This window comes from Poromitra crassiceps (genome assembly GCF_964638095.1).
Source record: "Poromitra crassiceps genome assembly, chromosome: 12".
In the NCBI taxonomy this organism is placed as follows: Eukaryota; Metazoa; Chordata; class Actinopteri; order Beryciformes; family Melamphaidae; genus Poromitra; species Poromitra crassiceps.
The window spans coordinates 30,439,123-30,456,771 of NC_139632.1; the positions used below are offsets into that span (position 1 = coordinate 30,439,123).

General features: G+C 43.5%; 1 protein-coding gene across 1 annotated transcript in view; it reads right to left on the minus strand.

Moving 5' to 3' along the window:
* Nucleotides 1-17,649, minus strand: part of LOC310786145 (adhesion G protein-coupled receptor D2) — a gene marked incomplete at its 5' end in the record, with an annotated part of 161,082 nt that overhangs the window by 77,704 nt on the left and 65,729 nt on the right. The window contains 2 exons of the mRNA XM_083647318.1: nucleotides 42-95; nucleotides 6,679-6,720. Coding sequence (XP_083503444.1) covers nucleotides 42-95; nucleotides 6,679-6,720 — 96 coding nt within the window. The remainder of the gene's footprint in view (nucleotides 1-41; nucleotides 96-6,678; nucleotides 6,721-17,649) is intronic.

Genomic DNA, 17,649 nt, shown 5'->3' on the forward strand with positions numbered 1-17,649 from the left:
CACACACTCACCCGTTCACAGGGAAATAGTGGGTTACATACTGAAAAATTAAGAGCTTTTCTCCTCTCCTTGATCCTGTTGACCGTGCTCCGAACCTGAGAGAGAGAGAGAAGGAGAGAGAGAGAGAGAGAGAGAGAGAGGGGGGAGAGAGCGGGGGAGAAAGAGATAAGTGTATGTGACACAGCGCTCAAATAAAATACACGCTTACACTGGATCAAAACAAAAAATCCTTCACGGTATCTCTCGTGAGCAACCAAAGCGTGAAATTCAAAATAAAGAATTCAGAAAAAAGGGAGACCATTAGGAAAAAAGAGAGAGACATATTTTGGGACGTCGGTTTTTTCCCTCCGGGTGGCGATGAGCAGCGTTTGGGGAGGGGAATGGGGGGGATGGAAGTGTTCCAGTATGTCCCAGTGGCTAATGGGACTTGAAAGTGACACATAGAGCCAGCAAACTAAGGAGCGATCATCTGTCAACACGGAGCGCCGGGACCAACACATGGAGCTATTGGAGGAGAAGGGACCGCCCTAGCAGAACAGATTACATTCTTACACTCCGCATGTAACACAGTACAACACACCTTCATTTACCACACACAACACCACACCACTCTCATGCTCAACATCTCAACATCATATATATATATATATACCGTATATATATACCGTATATATATATATATACGGTATATATATATTCATATTCATTGAAATGTATCAATGAATATGAAATTCATTGAAATGTATCATCCATCTAAAATGCAGCCACTGCAGTGAGTAAAAGGGTTACCTATTTGGGTAACTTAGGATTTAAGTTCTGTTTGTTAAGTATCATAATTCTCTGAATCATTATTTTGTAAGTGCAGATGTAATTTATTTTAAAGGTGGATAAAGAAAATGTATTCTGAAGATAAATTGATAAAAAATGAAGGCAGACGCTGTTTCATTCATCGCTTGAGAAGTATTTGAAATTGTTCATTCCAGAATTAGATCTAATACAAGACCTTTGTAAACAGCGGCAATTTGGAAAAAATCATCCTTATTCATGAAATATTGACTTATGAATATCAGATCAGACAGGAATGTTTCTTTTAAATGGATATATTGTGTCTTGGAATCAAACCGTTCAATTATTAATGACTGATTAATGATATTAACAAATGATTCATAAATATTACATCTAAGTATACAATTTAATCAGAACAGAGGTGCCATAACACTTTGAAATGGCCTTATTCTATTGATTTAACCTGTGTATTAACCTATGGAGATGTATTGCAAGTACAAAATAAAAATAAAATAAATCTATAAGTTATTGATGAAAATCTCCATCATACACAATGTGCTTACAATGTCATTCTTATGATGTGCACACACGCTATGATTGACCACTTTTCCCCTAGGTTAACATGCAGCAGGTTAATACAGTGGAATGCGGGTTTAAGTGTTACCAGATATAAACCAGATATTCAGAAATTTTAGGTAATTTAGGATCTATTGTATAAATTCTAGTTAAAGCCACAGGAATCAGGAAATTCATGTGATAATATATGAAGTAAAAATGTACATTTGTAGTACAGCAGCAGCTGTAAATTTCAGTATTTCTCTGTTGAAAAGATGAAAATTGTAACGTTACTAATTGCCCATCATGATTTGTTATTTAGTTAAGATACATAATTACTGTATACTAGGGCTGGAATGATGACTTGTGGAAAAAGTGGTTGAATATTACATAATACTGTTATTAAATACTGATAGATATTGCAAACATCCCTATCTTCTCTCTTACAATAAATGCCCATTCACATAGTTGTGGCAGAGCCATTCTATTTACTTATAATGATTTATAGTTGGAGTTATCTTTATAGTTATCGTAGTGTGAATGGGTCTTAAGCCTATTTTCACTGGAAATAGAAACAGGCTCTTAAGAAACCTGGTTTGTTTCAAACAAAACAAAAACGCAGCAGAACAGCTCAGCAACGCCACAGGTCCGTTAACTAGGGGGAAGTCTTCCACTGCAGAGCCTCTGGCACCAATAAAAGCTGTATGTGTGTGTGTGTGTGTGTGTGTGTGTGTATGTGTGTGTGTGTGTGTGTGTGTGTGTGTGTGTGTGTATGTGTGTGTGTGTGTGTGTGTGTGTATGTGTGTGTGTGTGTGTGTGTGTGTGTGTGTGTGTGTGTGTGTGTATGTGTGTGTGTGTGTGTGTGTGTGAGTGCGTGCACGCTGTCAGCCCTCACTGTAAATTTGTAGCGGCTGGGCGCTCATCACGGCCCAGCCCACCACGTTAGTGAATATGCATTATGGCTTACGGCTTCATTAGGCCACGGCGTGTCATAAATTATGACACCGCACCGAAGAGATACACACACACACACACACACACACACACACACTCGGAGACGGCGGTGTGTGTGTGTGTGTGTGTCTGTGCAAAGGATGTTTTGCATACACACCGTCGTTGAAGGGGCCCATAATGAAGAGAGCACGAGGCTTGTGACAGGGCAGAATCAACAGCGCCTGTGTCATGTTTCAAAACCCTCCTATTAATTCTGACAAGATCTGCGTAAGACCTTCGACACAGCGGTGAGACGTTAAACCGCCTGGCAAGGTAATTTCCTGTTTTTCTTGTAAATATGTAATTTGTGGTCTTCAATGCAAATGCCAAGTGCCTACAAAATACGAAAATTCAATTATACTCCAATCTTTCACAAAAAAAAAACTATTTGCATTTTTTGGCAGTTTGAAAAAGTAGAGGTAAAGTGGGCGGGGATATCTCAGTTGTTGACGTCAGCACCAATCATAATTAGGAGAAAGCCTGTGTAAAATCTTCACTGTAGCCTATAGTGTGCTATGTCCATGCTGCATCCCCATACTGTTCATATCGTTTGCATGATGTTACTCAGAACACTGGACAGGTAGATAGAATGTGATATGACCACGCCCACACACTCCTGACAAATGAATTGAGCAGCCTGATTGGCTGTTTTTGAGCTCTGTTTTATAATAGTTGTGTAGATTTTTTTTAACTCATATTTGGGTGGTTAATTAAAGTGATGGTCAGCTGTGATATCCTATAAAAAAAAAGATATTTGAGACTGGGTTTCCAGAGGCTTTAACGTTATTAAAGGGAAATCTCAAAAGCAGCCGGCAAGCTGAGGAAATTACATGACACAACTTAATTAATCATTTGACAATGAGGGGAAGGGCATTGTTTTAGATGATGGTTATGTGTTTAAGGGCGTTCCGCAGGCACTCAAGGTTCCGCGCTGATGCAAAGCCCATGTAAATGGAAGCTAAGCGATTAGCATATGAAAGCGGCGCGCCCAACAACACCTGCCGACATCCTTGGAGTTGATGGAAATAAAAGGTCATCAAAGCGGAGGATTACAAGGTGACCACCAAGGAAAAGCTAATTGTGATGAATAATGGAGAGCTATTGTCGGGTAATTAGCAATTAAAACGCTGCAATCGAGTGTAATAACGCGGTCCGTCTTCCGTGCCATATATTTGTAATTACGGAGCCTGGGAACCCGCCTCCCGAAGCCGCATAAATGGAGCGTTTTCTGACTTTGATGGAATCCTAACAGCTGTTGGTTAATTCAACACCTTGCTTTAGCATATCAAAGATCAAAGCGAAATTTATTTGCCTATTTATTATTTATTTTCACCTATTTCAGATCCAACAACTGCAGTATGGCAACTTTGCAAAGTTTTTCCCCCCATAGACCTCATACAGAAAGAACCTCTCCCCTACATGCTGGCAAGCTTCAACAGCATCCCTGGCCAACAGCAGAACCGGTGTGGTTTAGAAATGAAACGCAGTACGGTATAATCCGTCCACTTGACCCTGTCCGCTCTGAGCGCCAGTTTCTCACCGCCGGAGATCGGCGCCGACCTTTGGATCCGCCCCGCCCTGTGAAGCTGGTGTGTGTGTGCTAATGCAATCAAAAGAGAGGTTAGCGTCGCCGCCGATCAAGGCTGGTTAGCTTAAACCAATACAGACAGAACAGAAACCCCCCTGTCTCACGTTGGCCTCTCCCTTCCGCTCTTTGATTATGGGGAGAGAGAGAGGGAGAGAAAAAAACTTTTGATCATTCCCATTCAGCTTTTCTGTAATTTTTCTATTAAACAAGTATTTCCTTTTAGGTGTCATGGAGGGCGAAACTTGACGCCACCGGTGTTCTTTGTCACACCATGCGGCGAGATGTGAGAACAAGGGAGAGATAGAAAGCAAGAAGGGAGGAGAGGGGGGGGGGGGCAAAAGGAGTCAAGAGGAAGACAAACATTATTGCATTTTCCCCCCCAAAACGTTAAGAAAGAAGCGCGGCCCTTTTTTGAACGTGTACACAAGATGCTCACAAATTGCGAAGCCCCCCGGGGGTCAAGGAGAACGCGGGAGTAAGAAAATGGATTCCCAGGCACTAAAAAAAAAGCCACTTAAGCAACAAGAACGCGGCGATGATTTATTTTACAGTGCGCGCGGGGGTCAGCCCCTCCGTCGCTCGTTGTTGTCGGCGCGTCGCCTCTGACTCGGGGGGGCGCTCTGGAGAGGAGAGGGGGGGAGACGTCCTGACTGGGATGGTCAGAGGGTGATGATGGAGAGAAGGGTACCATGGAGGAGGATGGAGAGAGAAGAGATGGGAGACAGGGGGAGAGAGAGAGAGAGAGAGAGAGAGCGAGAGAGGGAGGGGGCGGGCGAGGATGACCTTGTACACTCAGTCAAAGCAACAAGGGGCGACTGAAGAGATGAGATGTGCTGCTCATATGCGTCGGCGCTAAAGAGAAGTCAAGCGCGGTTCATTCCAGCGTAGAGGAGAGACAGCTGGATTGATTTACTTTGGCAAATATACAGAATATACTTTTTGGCCGTTTTGCTGAGATATCGGCAATCACCGCTTTACCTATTTCCTCAAATGACTGGATATTCACAGTATTGAACGTTTCTGTAAATCTGTTCAACAGAGGAAGGATTTGAGACAATTACTCCATCACATAAAAGTCTGATTCAATGGTTCTGAGATCTTTGATAAAAAAGCAGAAGGATCATTTCTAGATGTCTGGAAATGTGAAGCGTCCTTTATGAAAATTCTTTCATCTTGAATACAAAAGCACCTTAAAGTCGAAGTGAACTGGAGGCGAATGCAATAGTGTGAGCGTCGGAGACTCAAACAAATCTTGTCTGAGATGACAGGGTTGAGAGGCGGACCACAAGCCGCACAATGCCGGGTGTCGATGATTTGATTTGACAATTCTGGGGACTGGCTTTGGCATTGGCCAATCATGGCGTGTTCCACCCCCAAATCGAGTGGGATTCAGCGTGTTGTCGTGCTACGCGAGTGGGATCCGCAGAGTACCAGGCAGCCAGCTGCTTCGTGCGGAGCGAGCGGACAATCCGATGCATGGGTGCTGCCCGCCCGCCTGGAATCTCCGAGGGGCGACCCCTGACAACCAGGCTCTCAAGCGCGCGCCTTTATCGCTATTGCTGTAAATACAATATTCCTGGAATGCGCGTTTTAACGAGCCAGTTACATTTCTTTGCATTCTTAGACATTACCGTTTTTGTTTTTTGTTCATGTTTCATACAATTGACCAAGTTAGTAGTTAGTTTATGGGATAGGAATTCTGACAGATGACAGGCACTAGGCGCCATTTTCTCTTTCTTTTGGAAGAGAAAATTATCCTGAAATGAAGATTTGATTGACAGCTGCCATGTCATGATATGATTGGTTGAAATGGGGTAGAAATTTGATAGTACTAGGTGACGTCAGCAAACTGTAGATTACTGTTATCAATGAAATCTTGAAAAATGAACTTTTGATGTGAAAAAGTGTGAAAAACTAAAGAAATTAGATTTTTGTTATTTTTTTTTTGCATACATTATTAAATAGGTGCACTGCATAGCCAGGTATGTGAAATAAAATAAAATAAAAGTCATTTTTGGGTTCAGCTCGACTTTAGTGTGTGTCTAGAAATGAGTAATTGGCCGCAAGTTATCAAAAACTTAAATGCGATATGGCTTGTGCAAATGTAGCGTTAGCCCTATTTTACATCGCCTTAGATGCATTTGACCTAGACGGATTCTTACAATTGAGCCTCATCCATTAAATCCAATGTCTCCGTCTCTTTCCTCTCAATGTTTTCTCGCCCTCCTAGCCACAGCAAATCTAAATGGTAATAACGCAGCATTTCAATATGATATTTCCACACACCCCTCGTCGCATATTGTTGGTTACCCCCCCCCCCCTCTCTTTGATGTACAGATGCAGCTTGGGGCCCCGCGGAGCCCCGGCCAGCGGCTCTGTCAGGATGCTAAATGGAGGGCCGTGAGTTTAAAAACTTAAAGAGGCAGTGAAATATTAGCCAATGTGTTGAGGAATGAGTGGCTGAGAGCCGCGGCGTGGCAGTGTTTAATGGTCGGACCCGGATGCATATAAGTTAGCCCAAGCATGAAGGGCAGCGGGACGCTCGCATGGGGGAAACGACGTCCCCCTCCCCATACCCCCATCCCTCCTCCTCCACACACACACGCACGTGCACACGCACGCACACACACACGCACACACACATGCATGCTCCCACTCTCACACCCCACCCACCCAGCTTTTAAGCAGGGAGCCCATCAGAAACTTGTCATTTCTCTCATTCACTCCGTCAGCCTTGAGACACAATGCAGACTTACCTCTGTGTTGTACACCCCATATATCAGGAAGATGAACAAGCCCTGCACACACAGAGAGAGAGAGGGAGAGAGAGAGAGAGAGAGAGAGAGAGAGAGGGGGGGGGGGAGGGGGGAGAAAGTTGTTAGTCTTTTTCTCTTTTATCCTCTGATATTAAAAAAGAAAGCATCAGAAGTGGAGCGTGCAGCGACATGTGCGGCTGTTTGCTTCGGTGCGTTTGCTATCGCAGCGCTGAGGTGGACCGCGGTGGAAAGAGGAGAGTGGGGAGAAGCGGCGCTAAGCTCAGGAGGACTTGAGAGAGTACAACTTCTCCAAACTGGGACACTTCTGGAAGGCTCAGCTTGCATCACCCCCCGCCCCACCACCACCTCCACCCCAATCAACCCCCCATCCCAGCCCCCCACTAACCCATCAAAGGCTCAAACCCAAGGTTTCATCCGGCTGTATCGAAATAGAAAATAGTTCAGTCTCAAGTGTCTGTGTTCAGTGTGTTCGCGGACACAGAAACATACAAATACACAGTGTGTGGGAGTAGCAGCACGCACACACACACGCACACACGCGCACACACACACACACACACACGCACACACGCACACACACACACACACAGAGGAATGGAGGAACTCAGGCCAAACGAGTGTATCAAGAGCCCGTTTGATACACCATGTCGTCGCGTCTGAACAGGCACTGGTGTGGCAATATAGTATAGATGGCAGTATAGATATTACTAGTAATGTTCTGTATCGGCTGTAGGTGTGAAAGATGCCAGTATAGATATTACTAGTAGTGCTTTTAAATGTCCATTTTATTCTCTTCTTTTATTCTTTTATTTTCCTGTCAACCATTTTATGTGAAGCACTTTGAATTGCCTCTGTGTATGAAATGTGCTATACAAATAAACTTGACTTGACTTGACTTGACTAGTAATGTTCTGTATCGACTGTAGGTGTGAAAGATGCCAGTATAGATATTACTAGTAATGTTCTGTATCGACTGTAGGTGTGAAAGATGCCAGTATAGATATTACTAGTAATGTTCTGTATTGACTGTAGGTGTGAAAGCCCTTGAAGCCCACAGGGCAGTGGTGTGGCCATTCAGCCTTATGGCAGTTTAGGCAATGTGTGTGGGTACCTCAACAACACGGCTCATCCTTTTCAACATGGAAAATGGTGCTAACCCTACCCTCCCACCACCACCACCCACATACCCCAAGCCACTCCCCCACCCACCCCTTGAATGAATGGGGAACTCTCTTCCGGGGCAAAGACGTCACGAAAAAGTCACGTGCCTGTTGAGCTCTATACAATACAACAGGCTGGAGCATGACTTCTATGAGGAAAATGTGGAATTACTCAGATGGTGAAATACAGTCAGAGAGATGGTGGGAGTCAGGCGGACGAACCTGCCCAGTTTATAAACTGCAGAGACTTCGACGGGCAAATGTCATTTCTGGGAGATGACAACAGCGGAATGTAACGGCTTGGCCACTTTTGCCAGTGCCAGTGCTACGACGGAACGACATGTCTTGTGTGAACAACACAAACTGCTACCATTACCAAAACACTCAATCTGGCACTTTAACCGATTTCATGTGAGAAAGGGGCTAAGAAGAATCATTGGGGGAAGGCCAAGAAAGAGAGAGATGGAGGGAGGAGACAATAATGGGAAAAAATGACACATAAAAGAAGATATTTCATGTTTACAGAACTCCACGACTAGTAGCCTGGCCTGAGAATGCCATGCCCTTGGACGCATAAAGGCTGCACTTTTGGTTGCAGAAAAACAGCTATTTTTCATTGCAGTCCATTGTGGCGTCCATTGTGGCGTCCGCTGAATGTACAAGCTGTGCGTTCACCTTCGGGGCCATAATGCAATCCTGCCGCCTCAATGGGAACGGTGAGGACAGCATTCGCCGAGCGCCGATTGAACCGTGCCACAATAGATGGACTGAGAAAAATGAAACGGGGGATAAAAATCCTATAAATTTCAAGGCTGATAGATAGATTCTTTGATAAGACAGCTTTATGTCAACGTAGGTCTGGCCCGGCACAAAGGGAAAACTTTCAGAACGGCTTCTAAAAGTACATCTCTCTCCTTTGGCTTGTCAGAGTGTCTGTGTTCCTCTCGTCTCTCGGCGAGGGTGAGGACGAGTCCCGAGGACAGGCAGGCGCGACCCGGGCGTAGCATCAATCAACAGCCAGTTTGGAGCATCCAATCTTTGCCAGAGGGAGCTCTCCATGCATCACCATTGACAACGTGATTTGGCGGCGGCTGTACGGAGTGACAGGCCCACGCTGGCGACCTCTAGGACCAGGCTGACCCTCAGCACATCCATCCTCTTTACACAGGCCATGCTGCTGCTCTCTGACACGGCCAAGACAACAGATCTAAGCAGGCCTCTCAAGCTGACTGTGCTGGGGCAAATAGATAGTTGGAGATTTAATGACAGACCGTTAAATAGAAGTCTTTAATGCACAGATTGGAGTTTTAGTTTTAGAGTTTTAACTGGGAGGAATAGTGTGATCCTCCCACGCGTCATGTTCTGCTCGGGAAACTCCTCACTGTCAGGTGAAAAGAAGTGGCTGGTGACTGCACATGTATCGGAGGAGGAATGTGCTAGTCTACAGATCGGCAGAGGAGGTGGAGCATCGACCGGGACAGCAGGGGGAATTGGCCAAGCATAAATTGCAGAAAACGGGAGCAAAATCTGAAAAAACGATCAAAGAAAGAAAATGTTATTTTATTGTTTGTATGACTTACAGGCCACTGTAGCAGCGGAGGACATGTGGGGTGAATGAGTGCGGGCTTCTGTCAGTAGTGTAGAGCGAGATTTCTTTTTAATCAATGTAGTGGTCGCTGCTACAGATCACTGTCATTTTAGAATGGCAATGTATTATTACAGATTATTAACTCATGGAAAAGTACTGCAAGTATACAAATACAGTAGTGTATTCACCTTATTCACCACGCCCACTTTTTCTCTCTTCCGCGTTCAACGCAAACGTATTTGTTCTTCCGGTTCATTGCTAGTTGCGAAGGCCACTAGTGGCTAATAATATTAGCCACTAGTTAGTTATGTTATATGGCAGTAAAATGCCACTGAATGACCAAATTGATATAACCGTTAACCATTTCGAGTAACACTGATTCCATACGGATCACCAGCGTTAGTTTGTTGTTTATAACGTGGCTATATTCATAACGTTTCTATCTCGGATGCGTTATTTCGAATCGCACATAGGTTACGCAACCTAACATAGGTGCGCAACCTAACGTCCACTCCACTAACGTCATCTTAAGAGCACAATATTCCTGGAATGCAAGTTTAACTAAACAGTTACATGTCCTCTGCATTCTACATAAAATTAAGATATTACGGGTTGTTTTATTTTGTATGTTACATACGTATTGGCCAAGATATGTTAGTTTATGGGGGAGTAATTTTGTCACTTTAGGAGCGGAGTGTGCGCAGCCATCTTGCCTGCAGAGTTTTTGGCAAGTCAAAACGGAAATACTATTACAAAATGACGTAATGCGGAAGCGTCCATGTGTGGGCAAAGAATAAGGTGAATAAGAAAAACTCCCTAATCCATACAGTGCTTCATTCTAAGAACAAGCGGAGTCTTTACTTACTTAGGTTAGTACACAGATTACAAGGCTGAAGTAAGGCCATTGTATGAAGGAAAATATGACCTGTTGTTAGAAATATTTCATTTCTAGCGTTGGCTGTTGCGAGCAACTGTGAGCCGCGCCGAGCAGAAGACCCAGCCTTACTATAGTAGTGAGATTTTACAACCTACCATGTTCAGATGTGAAACCACTTCCAAAAGTTTACCTTCAGAATTTATGTATGTACAGTTAGTGTTCAACATGCTAATGCTCTCAAACATACTCTCATCATATATTCTCACACACACACATATACACACACACACACACACACACACACACACACACACACACACACACACACACACACACACACACACACGTACAAACAATACCCAGAGACAGTGGGTGGTAATTTGCAACACATACCCTATTGTATTGCATTAGAATTGCAATTTCCAACTTATTGTTGCAATTTAATTATCATGTTTTTGATCATTCCTCTTATTTGTAATTAATCTTTTGTTGTGTAGTGAACAAAGTGGGGGAAACATACTGTGCACATTAGGAAAAATGATCCATTAGAATATAATTGAGTTAAAAATAAGTGGCATCACAACAATAATGATGGATTGTTTAAAATGTTAATTCATTAATATTCCCGCTAAAAAACAAACACAGTCGGGTGGAAAAATGGGGCGCATTATTTAAATGCATTGTGTGCTTTTCTAAACCTGGTCCTGTTTCTTTTGAACTCGGCGGCAAAATGCTACAAATTTATGCAAAGGATCGGCGCAGTTGCTTTCAAAGTATTGCTGTACATCAAACGGGGGGGGAGCATAAATTAATTAGCGGCCAGCTAATTAGGGAACAATTGTATGTTTAAAAAGTTAAAGCCAACAAACACAAAAAACATACATCACCCTAGAGAGATGCAGTGTGGGGCAATGCAAGAAAGAAAATAACATTTGTTAGAATAAACAGGGGCGTTGTTGCTCTGCTGGGGAAGAAGGGAGAGCAAGTCAGAGTTCGAGATCAATTCACTTACAGTAATGTCAATTCTATTCAGTCAGGATACTGCTGACTGTTTGTGATGTTAGCACGCCGCTGTAGCTAATTTAGCTGAATCTGCTGCTGCTGTCAATGGAACTCACTCTTCATAAGCGTAGGGGTGGACGATAATTCAATATTATCATTTATCGTCTTTGAGTGGAATCATATCGTTTTGATATGAAGATATTTTAGTATGGTGACATACATTTCTGCTTTAATGAAAAGGTATGGTAGGAATATTATTTGAAATGTTCAGTTTTGTTTTTTTACATCACACATAACATTATCATTCAGTTTAATGAGCTGAACATGAATTTGATTAACGTGATTTTACACACATGAACCATATCGTGATATTGAGAAAAATCCTTACGATTATCATGATACTGATCCCAAACCATATCGCCAAGCCCTACATAAGCGTATTAGCTAAATGTAACAATGTACCGGTAATGTCAAATTAGATCAATCAACCTTGACCCCAGACTTTGGTAACGCTTAACTGTACAAAGGCGCTGTTCCAGTACTGTATACATGTAAGTGTCTGCTCAATGCCTGGAAGGTGCACGCAAACGTAAATTCAATATTCTAAAATCTTTGAAAATCTTTTGCAAAATGAAAAGGTTCTTATATCCAGTCTATCTATGACGGCTCCATTACTATACATTACTACTATGTGAAGCGTAGTTTCAATCTACATTTTCAATGAAAGAGATGAATTCCCAGTCACTCACAGCACTGCAGCCATTGTTTGTTATATATAAGCATATTGCTGTACATTGAAGCTGAAGCTGAAGCTCTTCTCCAGTCTTGCAGTGAGTGAGCCGGTGGGGGTTCAGTGCCTTGCTCAAGGCCACTTCAGCAGGGCTCATGGCTGCTGATGGAGCCTTCAATTATGGTCATCATCTTGCTCTCAAAGCATGTCAGTGGTTAGAAATGACCAGCATATCACATTTAGATCTATTTTTTTTTACACTTAAAGTCATGTTAAACATTATTTGTATTGTATTGCAGATTTGATAAACCATGACGATGGATAAGACACTTTCCCCACAATTTCCACATTTTTGGTTGGTTCTTGTCTCTGTGGAGAAAGAGTATTAGGACCCCATATATCCCATACATAAGCCAAGTAACCCCCCCCCCCCACACACACACACACACACACACACACGCTCGTCTGTTTGGATTGAGAGTGAGCGCATTGTACTGGCAGCGTGAAGAAAAGCCCTATCTCCTCATTACTTTGTGACAAGAAGCAGAAATTCACTTTACTTTTTCATTTAGGGAGCCCACCTAGCCCACTTTATGGATGTGCCTGCCCCGAGACACACACACATGCGCGCACACACACACACACACACACACACACACACAGACACACGCCATCAGCCCCTACACCTTCCTTACTTCATAACAAATGGTTATAAATTTTCACAGATGACCAGTACCTCTATTTTTATCTCGCCCCCCCCCCCCAAATAAAAACACCCACACACACGTGAGCACACACACACACACACACACACACACACACACACACACACACACACACACACACACACACACACACACACACACACACACACACACACACACACACACACACACACACACACACACACACACACACCTCCCTGATGTGTAAAGTTAGGTAGCGAGGCGCCGGCAGGTAAAAATCTTACAAAACAGCAAATTGATGACATTGTCCTTGGGACCTGAAATTTCAATGTACTGAAATGAAAACTATGATTAAGGGGGGAGGCAGTGTCTTCGCAAGGAGAGACAGGAAACAGAAAGAGAGAGAGAGAGAGAGAGAGAGAGGCAGACAGACAGGCAGGCATAGAGAAAGAGGAGGGAGGGAGAGAGACAGAGAGAAAGAGGGAGGGAGAGAGAGAGACAGAAAGACAAAGAGGAAGGGAGAGAGGAAGGGAGAGAGAGAGATTGACAGAGCATCTTTGTGTCTCCTCACACCTCTGCTGGATATGGCTGCTGTCAGGTTAACACTCTGATTTGGCCCTTTTCCTTTTCATGCTTGAACTGAAAGGTGACATGTTCATCATGTGTTGAGTGAATTTCATGACCTTTGGGGGAGGGGGCATTGCATAAAGTAAAAAAAATAGTGAGGACAGTGAGTATTATTATTATTATTATACTGTTTTTGTTGTTGTTGTTGTTATTATTATTATTATCCCTCCAGCAACATCAGCTGGTGGACGTCATAGATGCAGATTGTGTGGTTCAGACTGAGGCCAGTTGAATTACTTCCTTGTTCATCAAGGATCAAGGAGACTTTATTTGTCACTTGCACAGAAATACAGAGTAAAACATGCAGTGAAATGAAATGGGATTTGTCTCCTACACTGTGCAAGAGGGGAACAACACAATAAAAGATACAGGACAGTAAAAGACAAAGTGCTATGCATAAAGTGCAATCCAGTATCGTACAGTATCCTGCAATAAATAAATAAACCTAATTAAAAAGGCAGTAGCCTACATAAGTTTAAAAAGGAACCTTAAAAATAAAATAATAACCCCTTCTTAGATTATTACCATAAGGAATTTGACGCAAGAACTTTAGATTAGTAGCCCCTAACAGCTCTACCCTACCCTCTTCCCACCCCCCTCTTGTTCTTTCCTTGTCTCTATTATTATTATTTTTTTGTTTGTTTGTTTTTTTACACTTGGTTGTCATTGCATCACAATTATTCAGGAGATTGTATACGTGTATGACATCATGCAACCTTGCACCTATTTTGTATTGTCTGTCTTCTACGGGGTTTGTTTTTTCTTGTTTGTATTGTTTAAAAACGAATAAAAACAATTTTTTCTGTCTTTGAAAATGTAGGTGCAATACCATTCCGGAAGTGTGGGGGGCATTAGTGAGTATACAGTGAGTAAACATTGAGTCGTTGTTCCGGGTTGCTCCAGATGAATGATTTTCGGTTTTTCAAAGACAGAAAAGTGGATTTTATGCAACAATTTGGAAGACGCACCTATATGTATTTAAAAGAAGAGGATGTTGGCCATCGGATAGCGTCTTCACTTCACGTGTTTGGCTCAGGTAAGGGTTGGTTTTTATACCTAGATGTGAGAGCGGCACGATTGTTTGATATTGTTTGATGGGAGATGCGTTGACGTTCGCCGGGAGCTAATGCTCAGTATGAGCGAGAAGCGCCCGGCTAGCGGGGTAAGGGCGGGACATACAGTAATAATGCAGTGAGGGATTATTTAAAGGTCTCAACCAATAGAGCTCAACCATCACGTGACCTTCCGTGAGGTCTCCCGGTCCGGAAGAGAATTCCCCATTAATTTTCTCCATAGACATTTAAAAAAAACTCCTTATTGATTGATTGATTGATTGATTATTTTATTTGGTCTCCCTTAGGAGAAACTTGTTGTGGACGACAAGCTCAAGCTGCAGCATACAGATAACAGTAGCAGTGATACATACAGGAACACCAGCCCATCACCATGGGCATCAACACATCTACTATAACATAAGATTTATCATGACAGTTATCATGACATGTGACATCATCCCCACACACACATTTAGCATCCACCCACATTCCCACCCTAGATGTGCCACTCACCCACACACACACATGCACAGTTGCGCACGCTCGCTCTCTCTCTCTCACACACACACACACACACACACAGGTCGCAAGTACAAAAAGTATCTGTAGTAGGCTACATGGTCCTCAGGTCCGTCTATCCTCTCTTAGCTGCTCATTAATAAGGTTAATTGATTGAGGGACAAACGAGTTTTTATAACGATTGTGCTTGCACAAAGGGACCCTGTACCTCCTTCCTGACTGTAAGAGCTCAAACTGGGAGTGCAGTACATGCGAGGGGTCATCTAGGATGTTGTTGGCCTGCCGAGTAGCAGACTGGACATATATGTCCTGGAGACCAGGGGGTGGGGGCTGCCCCATTACCTTCCCTGTTGTCTTGACCAGGTTAGATATTTGAGCTTTTGTCTTAACCGTTAGGTTTCCGAACCAGCTAGTTATTCCATAGCGCAGCACCGACTCAATGGTCGCTCTATAGAAAATCAACATAATATTTCTACTTACACCAAAGACTCTCAGACGCCGCAGAAAATGAAGGCGCTGATGAATCCTAGAGCAGATATTTGATACGTGCGTCTGCCAGTTAAGCATATTATCGATGTACACCCCTAGATATTTATAGGAGGAGACCTGGTTGATGTTCTGGCCATTGATGGAAAGAGGGCTGTGGTCTCCGATTGATCTAGTGACCATGATCAATTGATGGTTCCACTTCCCTACGTAGTTTATCTACAATGATCTTCTCCAATCCCTTCATTACATTAGAGGTTAGGGCCACTGGCCTATAGTCATTGTCCTCCTTGGGACACGGTTTTTTCGGGACCGGAATTATAATAGATTTTTTCCAGAGCTCTGGCACTTCAGTGTCTATTGAGAGCTGAAAGAGTGGGTGCCAGGCTGGTGTTAGTTCCTCAGCAAAGGTTTTTAGTAAAAAAGTAGACATATTGTCTGGTCCGGTAGCTTTGTTGACACACATTGACTTGAAAACCCGGGTAACAGAATCTACTGTAGATCAATTATCACTCTGTTGTTCAAATCATAATGTAGGTTGTCCAACACTTCGCTGCACTCCATAGACGTATCAACTTCAAAACGCATGTAGAAAACATTCAGTTCATTTGCCCTAGCTGTTTCATCATGAGCCGACAGGGGCTTTCTCTTAGAGTCCATGTTTGTCATGGCACGAATTGAGTCCCACAGTTTCTTCGTGTTAGAGTTGGACAGTGCCTGTTCTGCCCGTTCCTTATATTTCATCCGTGCTGCCCTTAGTTGCCTGTTGAGATCCTTCTGGGCTATTTTCAGGCCCGCGGTGTCTCCTAGTCTATGAGCAATTTTCTTCTTCCTTATATAATGAGTTTTAAGCCTGGAACCAAGCCAACCAGCGTACTGAATCGTGAGTTGTGAATTTTTTTTCCTTATGTTTTTTCCAATTTCCCCCCCGATTTTCTCCCCAATTGTACTTGGCCAATTTCTCCCCCGGTCACTGCTCCACCCTCTGCCGATCTGGGGAGAGCCGAGACTAGCACCATGCTTCCTCCGACACATGCGCAGTAGCCAGCCGCTTCTTTTCACCCGACAGCGGGAGCTTCAACGGTAGGACGTAGCACGTGAGAGGATCAACAAGCGCCCCGACCGACCAGAGGAGGTGCTAGTGCTGCGACCAGGACAAATACTCTCAATCCGGCTTCCCTCCCACAGACACCAGCCAATCGTGCCTGTATGGACGCCCGACCAAGCCGGAGGTAACACGAGGATACGAACCTGCGCCCCTCGCGTTGGTAGGCTACCGCTACACTACCCGGACGCCCGTGAGTGACCCTACATGACCAACATTTCACTTGGAGCAAAAAATAATAAAAAAAATGCTGCAAGTAAAATGTTTTATTTATTAACGCATTTATTGGCGTACAAGTTACATTTCCTGCTAGGACCAGTAAACGCCGTCATTGTCATCAAAGTGTAGTGAGCAGCTGACTACTGGCAGCCTGTCCACACTGCCTTAAAGGACAACATTATCTAATGCTACAAACTGCATATTCTAGGTGCCAGGGCATCCTGCTGGTTAGAGAGACCGTCCCATAACTGTAAGGTCTCGGGTTCGAGCCACACCCAAAATGAAAAGTCCATCTTTGTCAAAGGACAGCGAACGCCTCTCCTGCTCCTCTGGTGAACTCTGATGTCTGTGACTGAAGTGTGTTTAAAGATTAGCTGGCAGATTGGTGAAGTGTAGCAGGGAGACAACTGGAGTTCAAGCCCCCTGAGTCAGTAAACATCCACCCTGCTGAAGTGCCATTGAGCAAGGCTGCAGTTCATGACCTCTGACCTCCATGTTGTTGTGTAAAAAAAAAAAAAGCGAAAAAGTTCCTAAAATTCCCTGTTTGTTGACATCATAGCCAGGCCAAATAGCATTTTCAAATACTTGTTAGCATTTCTTTTTACCACCTTAGAGTATCAGAGGAGTGGAGTTTCTTGCATTGTGATCATTCAGATGTTCAGTGTTTTAGGCGAGTCATTCACAGAAACGTGGACTAAATTGACTTTCCTACGATTGTCTTCAAGTTTCTGTCACACTTTGAATTGTTTATGCCCTCAACTCTGTGTATCTGTCACTTAAGCAAGGCTAAAATAAACTGTACAAAAGTATTTGCAAATACGGTTTCAGATGTGGTTTACATAGTATGTTGAACTGAATTTGAGTGAAAACAGGGTGAACTGTTGCAGGTACGAGTA